Genomic DNA, 22167 nt, shown 5'->3' with positions numbered 1-22167 from the left:
CTTCATGGGCTCCCATGAGCCACGGAATTGCACATGTACACACATGTATATATATATATGTTCATACCAACTGATGGGTTAAAACTACTTAATAACAAAGAGATGTGTACATAGTGTACAAATTTGCAAGCAAAGAGGTTCTTTATATACGCGCTCCCTTCATTTGTGTACAAGCATTTTGCAAATGCATTTATACATGTACTCATAAAAATACACTCATAAAAATACACTCATAAGCATGTACTCATAAAAATACACATGCGACATTATCCAGATGGGCACTTGAATATCAACTTTGTTCTACATGAGATGAAAAATAATATTCTATTTCATCTATGAGAGAGGTCGACATGGATCGTATATTTTGCACGTTTTGCATGGCTTATATACAAGTGAATATATATGTAAAAGTATATATGCAAACATATATGCAAATGTATGTGCAAATATGTATGAAAATATGTATGCAAATATGTATGCAAATATGTATGCAAATATGTATGCAAATATGTATGCAAATATATGTGCAAATATGTATGAAAATATGTATGCAAATATATACGCACTTTCTTTCTTTCCTTTTTTTTTTTTTTTTTTTTTAACAAAACTTTTGCCTTCACACTAGAATCACAACTTTTGTTTCATATTTAATTTGCATTCTTGATGAAGCTCTTTTTTTTTTTTTTTTTTTTTTTTTTGATTTTACCCCACCCGTTCACTGTATATATACTTATTTATGTACCTATGTATTTGCATACATATATAGGGACATTTTTCTTTTTTCCCACATATAACAGCACATTTTTTAATTAAATACATTGGCTTGTCAATTTTGGGAAAAGTTAATGACTTGGAAAATTACAGCTATATTATAAAAGGAAAGAAAAGATATATATTTATATGTATATATATCTTGTAGGGTGAATAAAATTGAGTGAATTATATTTGACATACTGTCAAGTGGAAAAAAAAATATATCACAAACGTGAAACAAATCTTCAATCCATATTACCACAACATATTGTTAAGTGTGGAAATGCACAAACAGGGATGGTCAACAGATTGATAAAATTTATAGTCCTCAGGCCTAGGGGAATCCTCCAAAATTTGGGTACCCCAAAATATATAAGAGAGAGAAAAGAAATAGTAAAAGAGAGAGAGAGAGGTCGAACCAAAGGGATATAAAATTTCACATATCGAATGTGTTTGAAGACATACATAATATATGAACTAAAAATATTTTACATATTTGATGAGACTTGTGTCATGTATCTTCACCATTTTGTGAATCTTCCCACAAATTGCTTGTCCTCTCTTTTCCTTTCATCAAGACTAATACCTTTCATGATATTGCCCTTTCTACATATAATTTTTTTTTTTTTTTTTTTTTTTTCTCTGAGAAATATATTCATATGAATGTCTTAGTTATTGCATGACATATTTGTTACATATAATATAGTCAACTTATATAATATAAAATTTTAACATGTATATTTGTAAATACATAAGGACCTACCTATCATTTGATTTTTATCCATTTTACACCAATCACAGAAGTAGAAGTTAACTGCAGAGAGTTCATCAAAAATGTGAAGCGGCATATATTTTCAGAAGATTTGAAAAAAGGTAGGTATGCCCACAAATTGTGCAAGGGTGTAAGGGTCAAAAGGGCACAAGTGGAAAAAGTGGAAAAATGGCTCATTTATTCTTTTCATTGGGTTCAATAAAGCAAAACAAAAAATCGTCCATTCTGTAGGTTTAAGTGTAACTAGCCAATATACCCCTTCCCGCACCCCCAATTTTTTTTTTTTTTTTTTTTTTTTCGTATTTTCATATTTTCGTATTTTCTTATATTATTTTTATTTTTTTTCGTCGCAAACGTTTGTACCCTTTTGCAGAAATGAACGTTCGACTAATATACATGGGAAAGATCTTAGATGATAAAAAAAGGTTAGAAGATTACATAAATTATTATCACAAAGATTTGTTATATAATATTAAATCAAGTTCATCAGGAATTGAAAGTAAAAAAGATGGATCTATAGGCTTGAATAGCCTAAATAGAGACATAAATAGTAAAAGTGTTTCGAACTGTTCCAAGGAGAACATCAATAATATCCCAATTACAATTCATGTAAAGATAACAGAAAAGTCTGTGATCTCGAACAATGGTAAATTTTTGAGCAATAATATACATATATATATATATATATATATATATATATATATATATATATATATATATATATGTATAAATTTATACATGTGTAGCCATTTGGATGACACGTCCTTTTTGTGAGGGGTGAACCCATTAGTGTGCCTTGTCTTTATGTGTAATATTTCATCCCACGTTAGTTGTAATCGCACTAATTTTATGTTTTTCACATTGCGCACCCTTTTTATATAGATAGCGTTCATGGGAAGAATATCAACACAACATTAGCACAGCTGAGTTTGCTTATGTTTGTTTCATTACTATGGATGTACAGATACAATTATGCTGAAGTTTTCCCTGTATTTTCTTCAGTAGTGCTTTGTATATTTACAGTATTCATTATGAGCATTCTTTTTTACACATATATAATTTTATTTTTAAAAATTTTTTTCAAAATAATGGCAACACTATGCCATGTAATTAAGCAAAATGTTGTGCGTGTTTTTACATACATCACTCAAATGAAGACCAAGTTGTTTTTAAAGAAGGAGAAGAGAGGAGGAGTTGCCACTGATGTTAAGGAGAACTGACGATGCGCATCTGCACCTACGTTTACACCTGCGTGTGTTTGTATATTTGTGTGTGTGTTTTTTTTTTATTCCCTTTTGTGGCCCTTACCCACGTTTTATGAATTCAGCAATGTGTGTTAATTTGCACAAGATACAAGCCCATACAGCACGCCTGTTGTGGGAATTCATTTTACTTTATTTATTTTATTATTTTATTTTATTATTTTTTTTATTTAATTTTTTTTTTTGTCTGTTTGTATTTGTGTTCTCGTATACCGATATGCACATATGTGCGCATGCACGCGTCTGTGTGCTCTTGTTAGTTCTCGTGTGTCTACACGCCATATGTACTTGTTTATAATCCATTTTATTCCATTAAGCAAATAAAAAGGCCAAAATAAGAGCCACCCCTTTTCTATTCTTTCCGTCGTTTTATTTATGCAAGATCAACCAGTTACTTGCACGTTATGCCATGTGATTTAGTCACAACCCTGGGAAACAAATATGCACGCGCCACCCATACATATGCATATATTCTTACATTTGTATAATGCTCATCAAACGTTTTTGTTTTTTCCCGTTTTAATATGCATGTCCCCATGCATCACTTCCACTGAGTTATGTGCATTAATTATTTTTTTTTTTTTTTTTTTCCTTTTGAATTATGCATATACAGCAAATAAAAAAATGGTTATAAAAATGGTTATAAAAATGGTTATAAAAAATGTTATAAAAAAAACAAAACACCCATTTTAAGAAATTTGAATTTATTTATCTTATTTTGTATTCATTTTGTACGTTATTTTGCTTGCTTTTTCTTATGAATGGTCAGGCATTTTTTTTTTTTTTTTTTCTCCTATTCATAACTTAGTAACTAGCTAGCCAAATGTTTCCACGCCCACTAACTACTCCAGTTCCTTGAAAATCCCCAAATGAGATAAAATGTTGTCTCTTGTGATAACATATCCAAGTGGCCATTTACTTGCATCTCGTGTGGGATGCCAATACATGTAAAATATTTTAAGTTTCAAGGAGTAATGTAAAAAAAAAAAAAAAAAAAAAGGCTAGTTGAGTGAGGAACACGCAAGCAACGAGCGTTGTGGAAATAGGAAATAAGATAGAAATAGGATAGAAATAAGATGGAGGAGGAAAATAGAAAGGAAAATTGGGGGGAAAAAAATTCAACTAGTTATATAGGCTCGTGGGGGAAACTACATAAAGGCCTTCAAGAAGGCTACCAAATTTCTGTCGTGCATTTTCTTATTCGCGTCGGATATTATTCGATTGACAGTTTGAGCAATTCCGTTGGAATCCTCGTCTCTGGGTTGAACGGTTGGTGTGTTATCTTCGTTGACATAGAAACCGAATCTGTTATTTATGAGAACATACAATTTTAATAATTCCTTGTAATCTTCTTGACTAAGTTTGTTAATATCTAAGGCACACTTGGAAGTGATGGCCTTGATTTTTTGTGCTTCATCTTTATGGACAACAAATTCTTTTACATATTGTTCTTTTTTCAATTCATATTGATCAAGTATATTTTTAACCAATGGGTTATTTTTGTCCAGATTTTTGATAAAGTTTAGTTCATTTTTAACGTGCTTTATTAGGGTGTCATTTTGTGTAATACCTTTTATATTGTTAATACTATCATTTAAAATTGAATTATAAAAATTTGGATCCGTTTCAAGTTGTTGGTATGTTTTTTTAACAATTTCTCGTACAAGAATTTGTTGCAACGAGTTTTTATAATTCATTTCAGCGTTATATATTTCATTTAATTTTTTCTCTATTTGTTCATGTATTTTGTTCCTCTGCTCATTTATGTAAGCCTTTCTATAAATTTTAATTAATTCATCACAATAGTTTTTGAAATTGGTTAAATTGGCACTACATTCTGTGTCTTTAGAATACAATTTTAACTGGTTGTAAATAATATCCTCTGCAGATAATTTATTTTGTTCACATTGCTCTATCATTAGATTTTTTTCTTTATTTAGGAAATTCCATATGTCTTTATAAAAATGAGAGGCTAGCATATAAAAAACAGAAAAAAAAGGAATTGTTTTAGATAAGAACCATGCATTACTCAATACAACATTATTTAAGCCAAAGTATAGGAACACAAATATTAAACCATAGGATGATAACATATTTTTGTCTTTAACATATTTTAAATGAAATAATTTTTCCGGATTTTCACTTCTTTTTTTAAGACAAAATTTGTACACGTCTTCTTCATCTAATTGAAAAAGAACAGATATTTCTGGATAATGAAATTCATAATTATTTGTAAATGCTAAATCGAATGCATTCATTTCTTTTTTTGAATAACCATTTATAAACATTAATTCGAGTAATTCTTCTTTTGTTAAATATATATCTTTTTCTATTGTCAATCCATTTTCACATCTCTTTGCAAATTCTATGAAATCTGAATTTCGATTTTCCAATGATGTTATTAATTTTAAGTACCTTAAAAATATTGGTACCTTTTTAGTGAAGGCATATAATTCATCTCTATTTGGACTTGACAAGTATAAATCATCGTACCTTACGTTGCTTATGCTTGGCAAACTAATTCGATATTTTGTATACACATATTCCTTCTGCATTCCTCTACTATTGTTTGTGTAATTCCTTCTCATAGGGAAGCGGATTTCTCCCCCAATTTTTATTTTGCTCCTTACCCTGAACATAATTGTTTTTTATTTTTTTTTTCGTTACTCTGGGTTAGTGTTCGAGCATTTATATTCGGCACCTTGCCCTTAAGCTTGCACACACGAGTAACGATGGTGGTTAAACATGTGTTCTTTTTTCCTATGGTTTTCTTTTCGCCTTCGTTTGTGTCACTTTCCTCTTGCTTCAACTTATTTTCCGTTATTTTTCCCCCTGTTTCAAGTTACTCTGTTTTGTTTTATTTTTTTTTTTTTTTGTGTCCTTGAAAAAATAAAAAGAAAAAAAAATTACAGCGCTCACCCAACATAGATAAACCCAGAAATGTGCTCGCGTTCACTTGAAATTCTGAAAAAATACGACACAATTTCGAGTTCGCTTTTGTACAGTTGTGGGATGAAACATGATATACATATATATATATATATATATAAAATTAAAATAAAATAAATAAATTTATAAGTGCAATTGAGTATTTCCTTTCCCCAATCATTTTTTAGTAACGCAATTTGCATTCCTCTTCACGATGGTCCCGTTGTTCCAACGTATTTTTTGTTTTTATTTTTCATCCTTTTCTTTCCCTCTGGGGACGATGCAGCTGAGTAAGAGTAAAAAAAATTAACCACTAAAAAAGTAAACAAAAATGTACATACATATATATACATACATATGTATATGTGGGTAAACGCATGCACGAATAAACAAGCAAATAGGGTGAAAGAGAAAAAAGTACCACTTTTGAATTCTTTTTTTTTTTTTTTTTTTTTTTTTTTTTAATTACACCAAGGGGAGAGAAGAAAAGCTTAACTCAAATATAGCATGCTTTCGTTCTGTGCCCCGTTAACGGCATTTTGCACTGAAATGTACATTCACAATTATGTATATATACATATGAATATTACATATGTATGTGTGCGTTTTTATTTTTGATTTTTTTGAAAGAGCAACCTACTCAGGCGAGCCAAGGTACAGGGAAAAATGAATGTAACAGATTTGTGAATAATATTTTTGTGTCCCCTTTTAGTGCCTATGCCCATCAGACCATTTTTATATTCTAAGTTTAGAACACTAAGTGTTAAGATGATATGGAAGTGTAATCGGATCAATGTAACGGTTTGCTCAGGTATCTCATTTGAAATACCCTATTGAAGAACACTATAGCAAGAGGCTTGCTTTATTCTGATCTATTCCAATTTATTTTGGTGGAATATTTTGGTGGACTATATCTTTCTTGGCTTTATCTTGCCATACTTGACGTTATTCTGACCTACCCCATTTCAGGGTATTTTTTTCGCGAGCCATTTGGCATGCCAGGAAATATGAAAAATGCTGCGATTATTCTAGTGTGCATGTTTTTTAATTTCCAACAAAAAATAAGAGCAGTTGTTATTAAGTACAAAAGAGTGCGTGAAGGCCCATCATTTTTATTTCATCAAAATGGAGGAAAAAAGAAAGATATAAATCGAACAAGGGAATTCCAGAAATTTAAAATTTCATTGTGGGGATACCCAATATATGATGACTCCCCGTTTAAACTCAGGAGACAAAAAATATATCCCAATTTTGAATATGGAGAATTGAGAAAGTCACAAGATTTCGATTATGTGATAAGCACGAATATTGCCCAGAAAAAGTAGGATTCTCCTAGTTGCCTCTTCTCTGCAGCATTGAAGGGGATGAAGGGAACACACCATGGAGGAAAAGCAATCGCTATCCCACTAGAATTTTTTTTTTTTTTTTTTTTTTTTTTTTTTTTTTTTTTTTTGCACTGCTACGAGCCTCATTTTGCATTACACCTTTCAGAATATGTATATATTATGTATACATATATGTATTCATTTTTTTTTTTTTTTTCCAATCCCCTAAACAGCTACAAAGTTCCTGATGTGGGGTACCTATACACGGTAGATGAGATGGGAACAGGCAAAACGGACGATGTGTAAGGAAAAATAGAAAAAGAGAAAAATATAAATTAATAAATTAATAAAATAATTTAAATGTACATAACACTATACAAATATAAGTTGACTTAACCTAGTTTGGTTGTAGGGTCCTTTTGAAGCATATGACCCAGTGGAAAATTTTGCAGTTCACCAGTGTGAAATAGAAAAAAAACTGAATTTTTATTACTTCTACACAATCTGGACTTTTTTCTCATACATACTGGTTTTTTTTTTACCCCACTTTTTTATTTATTTTCCCTTTTTTTTTTTTTTTTTTTTTTTTTTTTCCTTTTCATACTACCCCCCACACACACATACCCCAAAAAAAAAAAAAAAAAAAAAGGCACACACCCATTGAAATGGTTTTTGGGGAGAGAGATATTGACCCAAATGAAGTGGAAAAAATTAAGGCCGTTTTGAATGTCTTTGATCAGGGAAATGTATAAAAGGATAAGGGAAAGAGAAACAAATTAAAATTTCCCCAAAAGAAGAGATAAATTCATGTATACAATGTTATAAAGAAGATGGATGTTATATTTCTACTTCATTCGCGCAGTATTCAAAATGTTTATTCATATGTGTGGTTGTGAAGAGTGGATTGTAAATGCTGTTTTTTTTTTTTTTTTTTTTTTTTTTTTTTTTTTTTTTTTCTCACATTTTTATATGTTTTTCTTTTTTTTTATCTCACTTTTTTATATATTTATCTTTTTTTTATCTCACATTTTTATATATTTTTCTTTTTTAAATCCCACCTCTCTTCCTCTCTTCTCCTTTTGAAGGGCATGGGAATATGCACCTTAATGGGCGCGAAACGGGCACACTTCGCCTTCAAATATAATGGCTATTTGAGTCACTTTCATGGAATTAAAAATTATTTAAGGTAAAAACTGAATCCTTTTTCCATTCCTGAGTTTGGAATTCTTTATCCCCTCCCCCCCCCAATATGGCCCCTTTTTTCACACCACATTTGTGGCACATTTGTGACACATTTATGGCACGCATATTCACGCTACATTAAATTTTTCTCCTTCCGTTTTCAGGTTTTTAATTAACAAGCATTACCCTGGTGCCAAGATAACCCTCATTAGCGAGGTATGTTTAACATGGTTCTGTGTTGTCTATATTTGGATATATGTAAAATATGTAAATACATTTACTGCACCATTATTCTATGGAAGAATCCTATTCATTTATGTGAATATATTTTTTTTTTTTTTTTGCTTTTGCTCCTTCAGCACTGGATTGATCCGATTGATGAATCCGTATGTCTTAGACATAGCAACATCCCGCTTTCTAAAATTGGTTATGTAAGTTCCTGAGTTCGATGAGGAATAGCCATTTATGGACAAAAAAAAAAAAAAAAAAAAAAAGAGGAAGAAGCAGCAGTAGCAGTAGTAGCAGTGGGTGCTTAAGGAGGCCCTTTACCTGTTAAAGGATAAACATTACTCTTTATTCATTTTTCCCAAAACACACATATGCAGTAATATGCAATAATATGGTTACGTATTTTTTTTCCAAATTATTTGCAGCAAAGAAGATTGGTGTATAATAAGTACGATTACATATATGAGAACGACAAGAATAAGCGTATATATAAAGGAGAAAATCGAAGCAATGTATGGGCCTTTTATAATGACCCACAAATGTTGACCTAAGAAATAAAAAAACTTGAACTTGAAGTATTTACACATTTCTAACGCAATGAATACAAAATAATATGATGTCCTTTTTAATCAGCAGAATGTTTCTCTTAAATGGCCAATTTTTTTTTTTTTTTTTAACCATGTGCACATTTAAGTTATGGGATTATATATGAGATGTTGTGTACATATGAATGTAAGGGAAATGCATCATCGTCACTTACTTGGAAAAAATAAAATAAATCAAACCCAATATGATGTCTTGCATATTTTCGTCCCGTTCACACATACACTTTGCGTTCATGCAACTTTTTTCACGTTTTCATTCTTTTTTCTTTTTTTGCAATAAAAATGGTGCTATAAATTAACTTCTTCCATTTGGTTAATCAGCACGAAAAAATACAAATAACGTGGCAAGTATGTGTTAATTTGCAAAGTTGCAAAAAAAAAAAAAAAAAAAAAAAAAAAAACTCGTAGTAACTTTTTAAAAGTAATATTCTATCCCGCATAAGCATAACGATATTTTTCATTCTTTGTTAGTCTGATTTGGTTGTCTTTTTATTCATTAAATTTGTAAAAAAAGTGCAAAAAAAAAAAAAGTAAATTATAACGTGTAACAACGTGAAGGGTACAGGTTTAGAGAATTCATAAAATAATCACTGCGAGCATGTGGAAAAATAAAATTTAATTTCTAAACATGTTAGGGTTGAGGTAAAATAAGTGTGTTTATTCCTTGGCAACTAAAAGGTATTTTCTTTTGGGGAAATTTTTCACTTTCTTCTGTGTTCTGTGGAATTTAATAACAAAAATGAAAAAAAGGGAAAATGTGTAAACGGGCAATAAATGGGCAATAAATAGGCAATAAATGGGCAATAAATGGGCAATAAATGGGCAATAAATAGGCAATAAATGGGCAATAAATGGGCAATAAATAAGCAATAAATGGGCAATAAATACGTACTAAATACGTAATAAAAAAGTAATAAATAGGCTAAACGAAGAAAAGGCCAATAGGTCAGAGAGAAAACGGAAATAGTATATTTTAATTACACATATACAGGTGAAAAACTACAAGAATAATATTTCTTGTATGAAAATTGGCATAATAACACAGTACTCCTCTTTTTTTTAAAAAATTCATTCACCTTAATGTCATGGCAGCTTTTTGTTTTGGAGTTAATTCCAATCTCTTAGCTTTCGTTAATTTTTTTCTTAAATTGTATGGCTTGAATTTTTTGTTTTTGTATTTTCTTCTTAACTCCATTTTTCTCCTTTGATTGTAGACTGTTAGGACTCGTGCGATGTCTTCGTGGTAAAAAAAAAAAAAAAAAAAAAAAGAGATGGATTTTGCTCAATGAGTGTGTTGTTGTTATATGAACGATCAAGCAAAACAGGAAAAACAATGTCATTAGAGAGGTGAAAAAAAAAAAAAAAAACATACTTTTTCGGACGCTGCATATTTTTGAGTTCTTTGCTGAGTTCCCTATGGCTTTGCTTATTCTTAAACCACTCAACTCCTTTTTGAATTCCTCCAGCTTATCCAACAATTCCTTCTTTTTTAAGGGTTTTAATTGAAACGCCTTAATATTGCTCTGCAAAAAAGGGGTTGCGAGTGATCATGGTGATCGTAATGTGCTATATGTATAATCTGTTTTTATATCTATGGGGAACGCACGTATGTGTGAAGTAAAAAAAAAAAAAAAAAAAAAAAAAAACCAAAAGGAAGACGAAGAAGATGAAAAAAAAAGGAGAAGCTTAGAGGGGGAGGGGCAGAAGGCATGAGTGTTAAAACCTACAGGTCGGACCTCCTTCTCTCACTTCTGCAACTGAGACCTCCTTGCAATTCCCTAAACATTTATACTCTAGTCTCATCCCCCTTTCCGTTCATAAAAAGTTCATGCCAGCATAATATTGTAAAAAATAAATGGAATAAATAAGTTGCACAATTTCTCGATATAGATAACTTGGTCAAACAGATCAAATATATACACCCAAATAGATCCTTTTTTCCCTTGCGGGTAGTATTGGTAGATTTATGTACCACTTCGCTCATCTCTGGGCATTTTTATGCATCTTCACATATCTCTACGCATATATTAGAACATCTGCCCAGTTTTAAACAGGTCTGCCATTTTTAAGCCTATCTTTTATATTTTTCTCTCTTACCATTTTTGCAAATTGGTTGGGATGTAAAATATATACTACAGCTTCTTTCCCTTGAAACTTGATTTTTCAAAAAAAAATATATTAAGAGATAATTTAAATATAGTTGTAAAGGGTAAGGTGTTTTTTCTCCCCTGTTGCTTGATTGTGTTTTTTTTCTGGTAACTAAAATAAAGAAAAAAATACCGTTCGACGATGTACTCGTATCTTCGCGATACTAATTAGGAATCCTAAAATGTTTCTTGCTTCTTTATATATGCTTTCTTTCTCAGTTGGGCTCTTTTTTTTTTTTACTTTATTTTATTTATTTCTTTTTCTTCCCTCTCTCTTTTTTGTTACTTTTTTGTTACTTTTTTGATAATTTTTTTCTAATTTTTTGCTGATTTTTTTGCTGATTTTTTTGTTATTTTTTCGATTTCCCCCTTTGTTCGCGTATGTACACTAGCACTCCTCAGAAATGCACCCATGTGGTGATATATTATTAACGTATGCATAATATATGCATATATATATATAAATACATGCTGCATATATGTTGTGAATTTACATTTATTTTTGTTGCGGTTTCTAGGCAAATAATTTTTTCACAATCTGGAGTACACGTTTTTAAGAATATCCACGTTTTCGCTTCGCTTACAATAATTAGATGTACTTATATGCACTCCTCCTCACTCGCTAGAGTATTATTATGGATGTAAAATGATTAACCCCCTCTTTCAACTTCATCCGTTTTTCCCTCGCCCATGTGGCATTGTATACAGGTACAATATATATGTGCACATGCATAATAATATATTATTTCTGACATAGGTACATGGTGCTATGTATGCATATATGCATATTTGTACATATATATATATATATATATATATATATATATATATATATATATATATATATATATAATTACAAAAGTAGTGGAGTCCATGCAGAGCCACGCGAACGTAAGCATTGCAACATCCCTTTTCCGTTAAATTAACAAAAAAGAAAGTGTTTTGTATAACAATTTTTTTCTCCTTCTCCATATTCTTTTTTTCTCCGTCATTTTGGCTCCTCTCATTTGAGAAACAACAATACATGAAATTTTAAAATTTTTCCAAAAAAAAAAAAAAAGAAGCGCTAAACGATTTGTGATGGTGATATGGGCACTGGGGAAGAAACATCAGATTTACTTTCCCCCAATTTACAGGCTCAAAAATAAATAAATAAAAAAAATAAGTGATTTGCCCGTGTTCCATTATAAGCATATATTATTACTATTTTATTTTTGTAAGAATCCTCCACACGTAAGGACAAAAAAAACGATTTAAGTTTTTTTTTTTCCAAAGATGATTAGCATCTCGCAGGGGTGTTGTTGGGCGAGGGGGAGAGAAAAAAAAAGAAAAATAATTTATGATAAAATAAATTAACCTTATGATCTCCAAAATGCAAGTTATATTTTAACGATGCTTAAATGTGGACGAATTTACAAAACCAAATAGAGAAGAGTCCGTTTTATGCAGTTATTCGCAGGTTCATTAAGGATACAAATTTTGTAAGGGAGAAAAATTACACATCTATTTAAATATAGGAAATAGGATCGAGTTAAAGAAACTTCGTCCTTCCTTCCCCAGATTCACACATTACATCATATCTCTTCTTTACTGTGCGAACACCATCCTTTGTATTGTTAAACATGAGTATAATACCATTTTTTTATAATGCACAGAATATGCATGGTTATTTGAGGATTCTTCTAAGAATAATTTACCAAATAGATTTAAAAGTAGAGGGAAAAAAAATTTACTCTCAAAAAAGAAAAAAAAAGCATTTTAAAAAGATCATATTTCTAAGGTGTCATTATCCTCCAACTATATGTTCTGTTATCTAACCTTACAACATATTAGACAGATGTTAAAATTATATTGCTCTTATGTTTTCTTCTAACAAAAGGCTAGAAAATAAAAAAGCTCACCACATTTTCATAAACGTATCGCAAAAAAAAAAAAAAAAAAAAAAAAAAAAAAAACTGTTTAAACCGCTCCTTTTCTCTGCTGTACTGCTTATGTAATTATTTACAATAAACGTCATACATATGTCCTCAACCTCGTGCTTAAATCCGAATTTTTTTTAAAAGATGTAACATTATAGAGAAGTATTTTTGACAAGTCTTAATTTAATGAATGCTAATGAGAATGATAAAAAAAAAAAAAAAAGGAAAAAAATAAACATACAACAACACCACAATAATATGCACTAACACAACGCACTAATATATAGCCTTAAGAATTTAAAAAATACATCTTTTCCAAAATGTTTCGATGGGTATTTACACCATGTGTGATATAACATGTGTATGACACGATGTGTTGTGTAATGTGCTATGAGAAGCATACATGCCGCCACATTCTGCACGTTTATACATATACTTGGTTTAATATATAGAAAAGACAGACACAAGTGTAATATGCTGGAAAAAAATAAAAAATGAAAAAGTGAAATCGTAAAAACCTCAGCACAGAGCAGTAATGTCGTAACGAGCTTGACAGTATTTCTATATATACTCATTTAAGAATTCCTCATCAGACATAACCTCACATGTTTTACTCTTTTTCTATGTCTTCAATACATGTAATATGGATATGCACACATATATGTACGTATACGTTTTTGCGTGTATATATATATATATATATATATATATATATATTTACAACACTATAGGATGTGCCAAACTAACCTTTTCGACTTTGGACACATGTTACACTTTCTCCTTTTAAATTTTCTGTTTTATTTGAATACTGCAACACGTGAGCATGTAGTACACATGTACATGTGTTAAAAAAAAAAAAAAAAAAAAATTCCTTTTTTCTATTTTTCTATTTTTCTATATTTCTTTTTTTCTTATTTTCTTTTTTCAGTTTGACGTTTTTTAGTGAAAAGCATGATATGCATGCGATGCGAGGAACTTCTTGTTGGAGTCCAAACAATCGCTCAACATGTATTTAAAAACAATTCTCAAACCTTTTGTAAGATTTTCCTTAAGTGTGTATTTATCTACTTACAATATAGACGTAGCATTTTTAAGGCGTGTAATTCCTTATATATGTATTTACATTAAACATATGCATCTTCACCTTTTCGTTTGCAAAAAAAAAAAAATTTACTCGCTATTTTCCACCTCCATTATACACAGAATTGTCATCCTCATCTGCAACTATTCCTAAGTTTTCTTCCCCCTCTAGGGTTTCAAAAGACTTTTCATTCACATCTTTGTACCCAATCATATGTTCATTCGATGCCTTTCTCGACAACATATTCAAATACGTAGAATCAGAGTTCATAGAATCGTTATCATTTCCACAGTAATAATCTCCATTCTCTTTACCACTACCTTCCACAAAAATTTCATTCGCATTTTCATTCATGTTTTTTTCATCAGCTTTCTCTTTGATGGCACTCCACTGCCCGTTATTTATTCTCTCGCTTGGTACCTTTTCCACTTCTCCCTCTGCCACTTCTTCCTCTTCCACTTCTCCCTCTGCCACTTCTTCCTCTTCCACTTCTCCCTCTGCCACTTCTTCCTCTTCCACTTCTTCCTCTTCCACTTCTCCCTCTGCCACTTCTTCCTCTTCCACTTCTCCCTCTTCCACTTCTTCCTCTGCCACTTCTCCCGCTGCCATTTCTCCCTCTGCCACTTCTTCCTCTCCCCCGTTTTCCTTTTCCACCACTTCTTCATATTCATCTTTCATTTCCTCCATTTCCTCCATTTCCTCCATTTCCTCCATTTCCTCCACTTCTTCCACTTCCTCATACACATCCTCTTCCGCTACCTCTTCAAACTCATCTGATTCTGCTTGCACTCATTTTTTTCTCTTCTTCTTTCTCTTTGATGGCACTCCACTGCCCGTTATTTATTCTCTCGCTTGGTACCTTTTCCACTTCTCCCTCTGCCACTTCTTCCTCTTCCACTTCTCCCTCTGCCACTTCTTCCTCTTCCACTTCTCCCTCTGCCACTTCTTCCTCTTCCACTTCTTCCTCTTCCACTTCTCCCTCTGCCACTTCTCCCTCTGCCACTTCTTCCTCTGCCACTTCTCCCTCTGCCACTTCTTCCTCTTCCACTTCTCCCTCTTCCACTTCTCCCTCTTCCACTTCTCCCTCTGCCACTTCTTCCTCTTCCACTTCTCCCTCTGCCACTTCTTCCTCTTCCACTTCTCCCTCTTCCACTTCTTCCTCTTCCACTTCTTCCTCTTCCACTTCTCCCTCTTCCACTTCTTCCTCTTCCACTTCTCCCTCTTCCACTTCTTCCTCTTCCACTTCTTCCTCTTCCACTTCTTCCTCTTCCTCTTCTTCCTCTTCCACTTCTTCCTCTTCCTCTTCTTCCTCTTCCACTTCTTCCTCTTCCTCTTCTTCCTCTTCTCATTCTGCTTCCACTACTTCAATCTCATCTGATTCTGCTTGCACTACTTTCTTCTCTTCTTCTTCTACTTCTCCCACTTCTTCCTCTTCTACCGTTTCTTCCACTTCTTCTATCACATCACCAGCGTGTAACTTTTCTTCCTGGAATTCTTCTATTTTTCCCACTTCTATTTTTCCCACTTCTATTTTTCCCACTTCTATTTCTCCCATTTCTACTTCTCCCACTTCTACTTCTTCCATTTCTACTCCTCCCATTTCTACTTCTCCCAATACTACTTCTCCCAATACTACTTCTCCCACTTCTACTCCTCCCATTTCTACTTCTCCCACTTCTACTTCTCCCATTTCTACTCCTCCCATTTCTACTTCTCCCAATACTACTTCTCCCACTTCTACTTCTCCCACTTCTACTTCTCCCACTTCTACTTCTTCCATTTCTACTTCTTCCACTTCTATTTCTCCCACTTTTTCCTCCTCTTTTTCTATCACTTCACCAGCGTGTATCTTTTCTTGTTGGAATTCTTCTACATGCCCGCCCTCCTTTTCCTTTGCTTCTTTGCTTACGTCAATTTCTCCAATGTGCACAATGTCTACATCTACTTCCTCTACAACAATAATTTCGTCTTCCACTTCTTTCGCTTCTCCTGTTACTCCTTTGATTTCTTCTTCTACCACGTCTTCCAATACACTCTCGCTTTCCTTTTCTACCACGTCTTCTAGCACACTATTGCTTTCCTGTACATCCATTTCCACCATGACATCTACATTTTCCGATACTTCCTCCTCCTTTTCTACATCTACCTGGTCATGCTCCACGTCTCTCGATTCTGCTACCTCCACAACTTTGTCTTCAAATTTCTCTTTGCCTCCCTCTAAATACCCCTCTTCTTGTTGCTCCTTATCATCACTTTGCATCTCTTCAACAGTTTCCTCCTTTTCTCCCTCACCGCTTGTATTTTCATATAGATTTGTCAAAATGTCTGTTTGAGTTTGTTCACAATTCCATTCTTTTATTGAGGGCAAGTTTTCTTCTTCACAATTCATTTTCTGTTGATCTTTTTCGCTTTCTTTGCAAATTTCTTCTTCCTCTTCTTTAGCACTGATCTGCATGAATATGTTGCTTACACATTGCATCCCTCTTGTATCTGTATCTGTATCTTCATTTGTTCCATATTTGACATTTTCGAACTCTGCTTTACTGGTTTCAGTAGCATGATCTTTTATTTCGTTATTCACTAACGCTTTAATATTATCTCCAACAATTATTACCATATTTGGATCCTGTGTGTTTTTCTCAAACTCTACCATTTTGTTAATTATACCAACATTATCATCTTCGCAATCATTACCCTCATCATCCACATTTTCTTTCTTTTTTAATTTTTTACTTACCTTGTGGAGGGTATGTTGTTCATGTGAATTTTTTCTCTTGTTATTTTGAATGTTAACACCTCCAGATACATCACCTCTTTCTTGTTGACAATTACTACTCATTGAATTTTTCTCTTTTTCTTGGTTGTAGTATTGTTCATTAAGATTAACATCCTTTTGATTCGAATATACAACGGTTCTTGGGTCACTTTTATCGTTCCATTCATTGGTGTATATTTTTTTCAATTTTTTTTTTTTCTCCTCCTTCCCCTCTCCCTGTTCTTCTATCATTTTAAAATCTTTTATTGTTCCTTTTTTATTACCCTTCTTTTCATACGCATTCGTTTTCACACATTCTGCATTTAGCGAAAGAATCATAGTAGACCCCTTTTGCTTATATTCATTTTCATCAAATTTTTCAATCGCTTTTCTCCTTTCTTTTCCATTGATGTTCATGTTTTGATCAGAATTCATTTCATTAATTTCATTATCAACAGAAACAACAGAGGAAGCGACATCACCAGTATCAGCGCTGTCGTAAATAATATTATTATTCTTATTATACTTTGAAATATCCTTCGATATTGAAATTAATTTGAATATTTTACTGTATTGCTCATAACTAAATTCATCTCCCTTATTTGAATCCATTTCAAATTCTTGCACTCTTTGGTGGTGATTATTCATATCAGCTTTATTAATTTTTTTATACAACCTTTCTAATTGTTTATTTTCCAAATCTCCTTTTTCTTTCTGGTTAAACTTTAATTTCTCTTGTTTTCCCTTATCATCCAATTTTTTTCTCCTTTTTCTTTTCCTTTCTTCTGTTTCTTCTTCTTCGGTTTTCTCACGCAAATTTTGTAAATGTCGCAACTCTTGCAATCCCTGCACAAATGGTACTGTTGACACTTCATTCCTTTTTCGCCTCTCTTCCATTGCTTCTGCCATATGGGTTTCTTGTGCCCTCTTGATGGACTCTACCATATGGGTTACCTCCTCCCTCTGGAATGATTCTACCATCTTGGTTGCATCTGTTCCGTGGACTGTCTCTACCATATGCATCGATTCATTTTCCTGTATCTTCTTGTTATTCAAGCCACTTTCCCCTTTCCACAAAATGGTATCTGAGTTCTGAGCATCTCGCAAGCTGCTTACCTCGTCATTATTCATTTCTTTATTTTTTTTGTTTACCAAACTTAGGCTACAATCGAAGTGATTTATAAGAAACGTTTCTACTACCTTCAGATCAAATTCGTCTTTCTGATTTTTTTTCTCCATTTTATTATTTGGATTTTCCTTTGCGTTTTTTTTATTTCCTCGATCTTGATCATTTTTTTCTTTACTACAGTAGATCTCCTCAATAAGACCTTTCTCCTTCTCATCCTGTGTTTGGGCTTCTTCCACATTGGCATCCATGGGGGATGGATATGTATTTTCTGATTTAAAGGACTCATAAATTTTGCTAATTTCCATATCTTCCAATTCATCATTTGTTGAGTCTTCCCCTATTCCTCTTATTGAAACACTCTTATTATCAAAGTCGTAGTCCCCTTCGTCTTCTTCACCATCATCATCCTCATCATCTTCATCATCCTCATCATCTTCATCATCTTCACCATCTTCATAATCGTCCCCACAATCGTCCCCATAATTATGCACACAATTATCTCTAGCGTCCTCTTCGCCCTCATCTTCGCCCCCATCTTCGTCTTCATCATCCGCAAAATCCTCCTCTGCTTCCCCTGCTTCCCCTGCTTCCTCCGCTTCGTCCACTTCTGCTGCACTATTAATACCCATTCGACGAGACTTTCTCAAGAGCGAGTAATTGGTATTCCTCACTTTTTCTTCTCCCATATGACTTTTATTATTTTTCAAAAAATTGTACGTGTCATTTGTTATATTTAACTTGTTTATGATTGCACTTATGTCATTTAGATTTTCATTTAAACCATCTATTACAATGTATATATTACTATCATCGATTTCGATATGATCTTTTTTATTTTTATTAGTATTTCTATGTTTTTTTAAATTAGAAATATTGCTTTCCTTCTTCTTTTCTTCTTTCATTACATTTTTCACATTTTGTTTCTCTTCAATCTTGTTTTTCTTAGGATAATTTTTTATATTTTTTTCATCACTGCTAGATGAAGTATTGCCTTTATTGTCTTTCGTATCTCCCTTGTTTCCACTTATACCTTTTTCTTTTCCGCTTATTCGTTCTTTGTTTAATCCTTGGATCAACTTGGATATATTTTTTTCTTCTCGGATACCATCATGTGGCATAAGCATTCCTATCGGGGATGTTTTTCTGCCTTTACAAGTTCTTCTATTACTTTTGGTTATTACTTGTGCACTATTATTCCTTTCCTTTAGTTGGAAATTTTCCATATTTATTCCCTTGGAATGAGCACTTTTTTTTTTTTTTTTCTCTTTTTCATTCATATTTTTATTTCTATTCTCCTCATTAAGCTTGAGTGCATTTCTCCTAGTATTGTTTCTATTTCTATTTTTTTTCTCTGTCATTGTATTTTTCTCTTTTGCTTTATTTAAAAATCTTTCTCTTTCATTTACTTTTTCTATATCTTTTATAAGAGTACTTTTCTTTCCTTGATTGTTTATTTCATTTAAAATTCTTAGTTTATCAATGTGTCTTACATTTGTCTCTGAATGTTTCTTCGTGCCTGCGGAACTCTTCTTCAAAACATTTTGGTTATGTGTCCCTCTTCCTTTGGAACTTTCTATTTTTTTTTTGGTTTGCATTTTTCTTGTTTCTCCCCTTGGATCGTCTTATTTTTTTTTTTTCTTACTGTGTTAACACGTGTGAGAGACCACCACCTTTCCTCACTTTTTAATTTTAGTAAAAAAAAGGTTTTCTATTCTGATCACCAATTCGAAGGAATTTTATTTTCTGCCTTCTTTCTCTTTTACTTATTTTTGCTTTTTCCGCCGACCCCCTTTATTTTCCCTAATATTCTTGTACCTCCAAATTGAATTTAGCTGTAGTTCATATGACCAATCACAAACTTAAATGTGTGTAACAGGTGAAAAAATAAAATAAAATAATATAATACATGTGTGTGCATGTGTAAGGCAGAAAGGAGATACACGGCTAATTTGTGTTCGTTCGTTTTTCTCCTTTGGTTTGTTCGCTCATAAGCTCATAAGCTCATTCGCTTGCTTGCTTGGTTCTTTTTTTTTTTTTTTTTTTTTTTTTTTTTTTTTTTTTTTTTTTTTTTTTTTGTATAATTTACTTTATTTGCATGAACAGTTCAGGTGGAATGGTTAAGAGGTATTTCTCCCTTTCCTTCAGAAAAAGTATTTTTATTTTATAACACACATAAGAAAAAGGGATTTTCATATATGTGAAATAATATATAACACATTCACAAGATAAGGAACACGAGGGAAATTTATATTTACAGTAACCATTGGTGTATATCCTGGGCCTTTTTTTGTGTATGAGCCTGTTAATGTTTAGCAATTTTACACAGTATTTCAACTGATATACCAATTTGACACACAAAAAGGAGAATGGAAAAAGGAAAAGGGAAAAATATGAAAAAAAAAAAAAAATAAATAATAATTCTCCTAAAATGGTTAAAATATCCCTGTGATCTTATATATATTTTGATTCTTATTTTTGAAAGGTTAATTTAAAAAAAAAAAAAAATCAACTTTAAACTTTGGGAAAAGCTTAAAAATGTAAAGATCAATTGTGTCATTGAGTGTGTTTTTTTTTTTTTTTTTTTTTTTGAGGTGTGAAGTTATATTATTCCAACACTTTTTCTGAAGAGAAGAAAAAATTGATAAAAAGGAGTTATGAAAAAAGTAAGGCACAAAGGAAGAATAGGTAGGTATAATAAATGCATAAAAGAAAAAAAAAAAAAAAAAAAAGGGAAGCAAAATAGGAAAAAAATGTGAAACAATATAGAGGAAAAAAGATATAAACAGAACGGAGCGAGTGGGCTAGGGGAAATAAAATAATGCTACGGTAATTTTTAAATGGAGTAAAATAAAAACTCTTCACCCATTCACACTACAGAAAACAAAATGAATGTATGCACATATGTATATATTTACCTATACATTTATATGTACAAAATAAAAACGAATAGAACAATAATAAGGCTTCTAAAACATAAGCAAATGTGTAAAAAGTGTGGCATTTCTCATCTGGATGAGTGATGTGATATTGAGTTCTTTTGTAAAATGTACTTTTTGACATAGGAACCTACTATATATCGAAGGTCCCTTATCCTTTAGTAGGTTTTCTCATATGAAAATATATTTATGCACAAATTGAGTTATATCAAAAGGTACACATATATAATATAATGTGTGATTAACTTTCTCCCCTTTCTCTCTGCCTATATAGCCCACTATAATTATAAGAATATAACAAACACAATAAGAATGTATATTTTTGATATGCTAGGGTAAATATGTTTCAAGAGACGTAGTGATAGAACCTTTTGTATGCACACACTGGAAACATTGTTTTTTCCTTCCTTATTTTACATACGACACACTTTGCACTATAATTGTATGGAATTTTTTTTTTTATTAATAGGTGATACAAATGCACATGCAACAAAGTGTATATGTTTACGCTTGTGCTTTCTTCTCCAACATTTTCCTGAATTAGAGAAGCACAAAACTGTGTTTATTATACACAGGCATATTTACCGTTTTTGCACAGCTTCTCACCTTTTTTTTTTTTTTTTTTTTTTTTTGACACTAGATTATTTTCAAAAATGGAATGGAAAAAAAGAATAATTTAAAAAATGAATCAGTTCCCTTCTTTGCATGTACCCTAGAGAAGGGTACCTTATTTTCATGTTCAATAAATTTCATCTTGTGTGTTTTACGAATTTGTCCCATTTACGCAGTTGACTGATTTTCCCTGCTTCATATATTTTTTTTATTTTTTTGCAGATAAGCAAAAACACTTAGATACACAAGGAAAAAAAAAAAAAAAATGCTAGATCAAAACTTGTATACATAATGTTGCACAGAAAATATATGAAACTTTTCCCATCTTTTCATGGCTCAGGAATGTGTTGTTATAGTGCTAGTTCCACAAAATAAGTTGGTCGCTTAGTGAGAGGTTGATCGCAGTACGTGATGTGGTTGACAGATCGGTGAAGCGGTTGATCGATCAGTGAAGCTCAAAATTTGGAAAGGATGAAATTTCCTTTTTCAGTAATTCATCAAAAAAAAGTTTTAAGGGGGTATGGAGAGATAAC

At 31.9% G+C, this 22167-nt stretch overlaps 5 protein-coding genes across 5 annotated transcripts; 2 read left to right on the top strand and 3 right to left on the bottom strand.

Annotated features, from left to right (window-relative positions):
- Positions 1–1050: 1050 nt before the first annotated feature.
- PGO_092210 (hypothetical protein, conserved) lies at positions 1051–2745 on the top strand (the record flags this gene model as incomplete). Its single annotated transcript, XM_028687809.1, has 4 exons — positions 1051–1111; positions 1555–1626; positions 1899–2171; positions 2408–2745. 4 exons carry the CDS (start codon positions 1051–1053, stop codon positions 2743–2745), a joined length of 744 nt encoding a protein of 247 aa, XP_028543610.1.
- Positions 2746–3935: 1190 nt separating this feature from the next.
- Positions 3936–5426, bottom strand: PGO_092200 (hypothetical protein, conserved; the record flags this gene model as incomplete). Its single annotated transcript, XM_028687808.1, has 1 exon — positions 3936–5426. The coding sequence occupies one exon, from the start codon at positions 5424–5426 to the stop codon at positions 3936–3938; it is 1491 nt and encodes a 496-aa protein (XP_028543609.1).
- Positions 5427–6722: 1296 nt separating this feature from the next.
- Positions 6723–9001, top strand: PGO_092190 (hypothetical protein, conserved; the record flags this gene model as incomplete). Its single annotated transcript, XM_028687807.1, has 7 exons — positions 6723–7036; positions 7274–7342; positions 7690–7786; positions 8126–8226; positions 8387–8438; positions 8582–8653; positions 8876–9001. 7 exons carry the CDS (start codon positions 6723–6725, stop codon positions 8999–9001), a joined length of 831 nt encoding a protein of 276 aa, XP_028543608.1.
- A 711-nt stretch (positions 9002–9712) lies between these two features.
- Positions 9713–11155, bottom strand: PGO_092180 (60S ribosomal protein L35,15kD antigen; the record flags this gene model as incomplete). Its single annotated transcript, XM_028687806.1, has 4 exons — positions 9713–9773; positions 10132–10291; positions 10428–10578; positions 11153–11155. The coding sequence occupies 4 exons, from the start codon at positions 11153–11155 to the stop codon at positions 9713–9715; spliced, it is 375 nt and encodes a 124-aa protein (XP_028543607.1).
- Positions 11156–15547: 4392 nt separating this feature from the next.
- PGO_092170 (hypothetical protein) lies at positions 15548–19681 on the bottom strand (the record flags this gene model as incomplete). Its single annotated transcript, XM_028687805.1, has 1 exon — positions 15548–19681. The coding sequence occupies one exon, from the start codon at positions 19679–19681 to the stop codon at positions 15548–15550; it is 4134 nt and encodes a 1377-aa protein (XP_028543606.1).
- Positions 19682–22167: the final 2486 nt, after the last annotated feature.

Source organism: Plasmodium gonderi, assembly GCF_002157705.1.
Source record: "Plasmodium gonderi DNA, contig: Chr09, whole genome shotgun sequence".
In the NCBI taxonomy this organism is placed as follows: domain Eukaryota; phylum Apicomplexa; class Aconoidasida; order Haemosporida; family Plasmodiidae; genus Plasmodium; species Plasmodium gonderi.
This window is presented reverse-complemented; position numbering and strand designations above follow the sequence as displayed.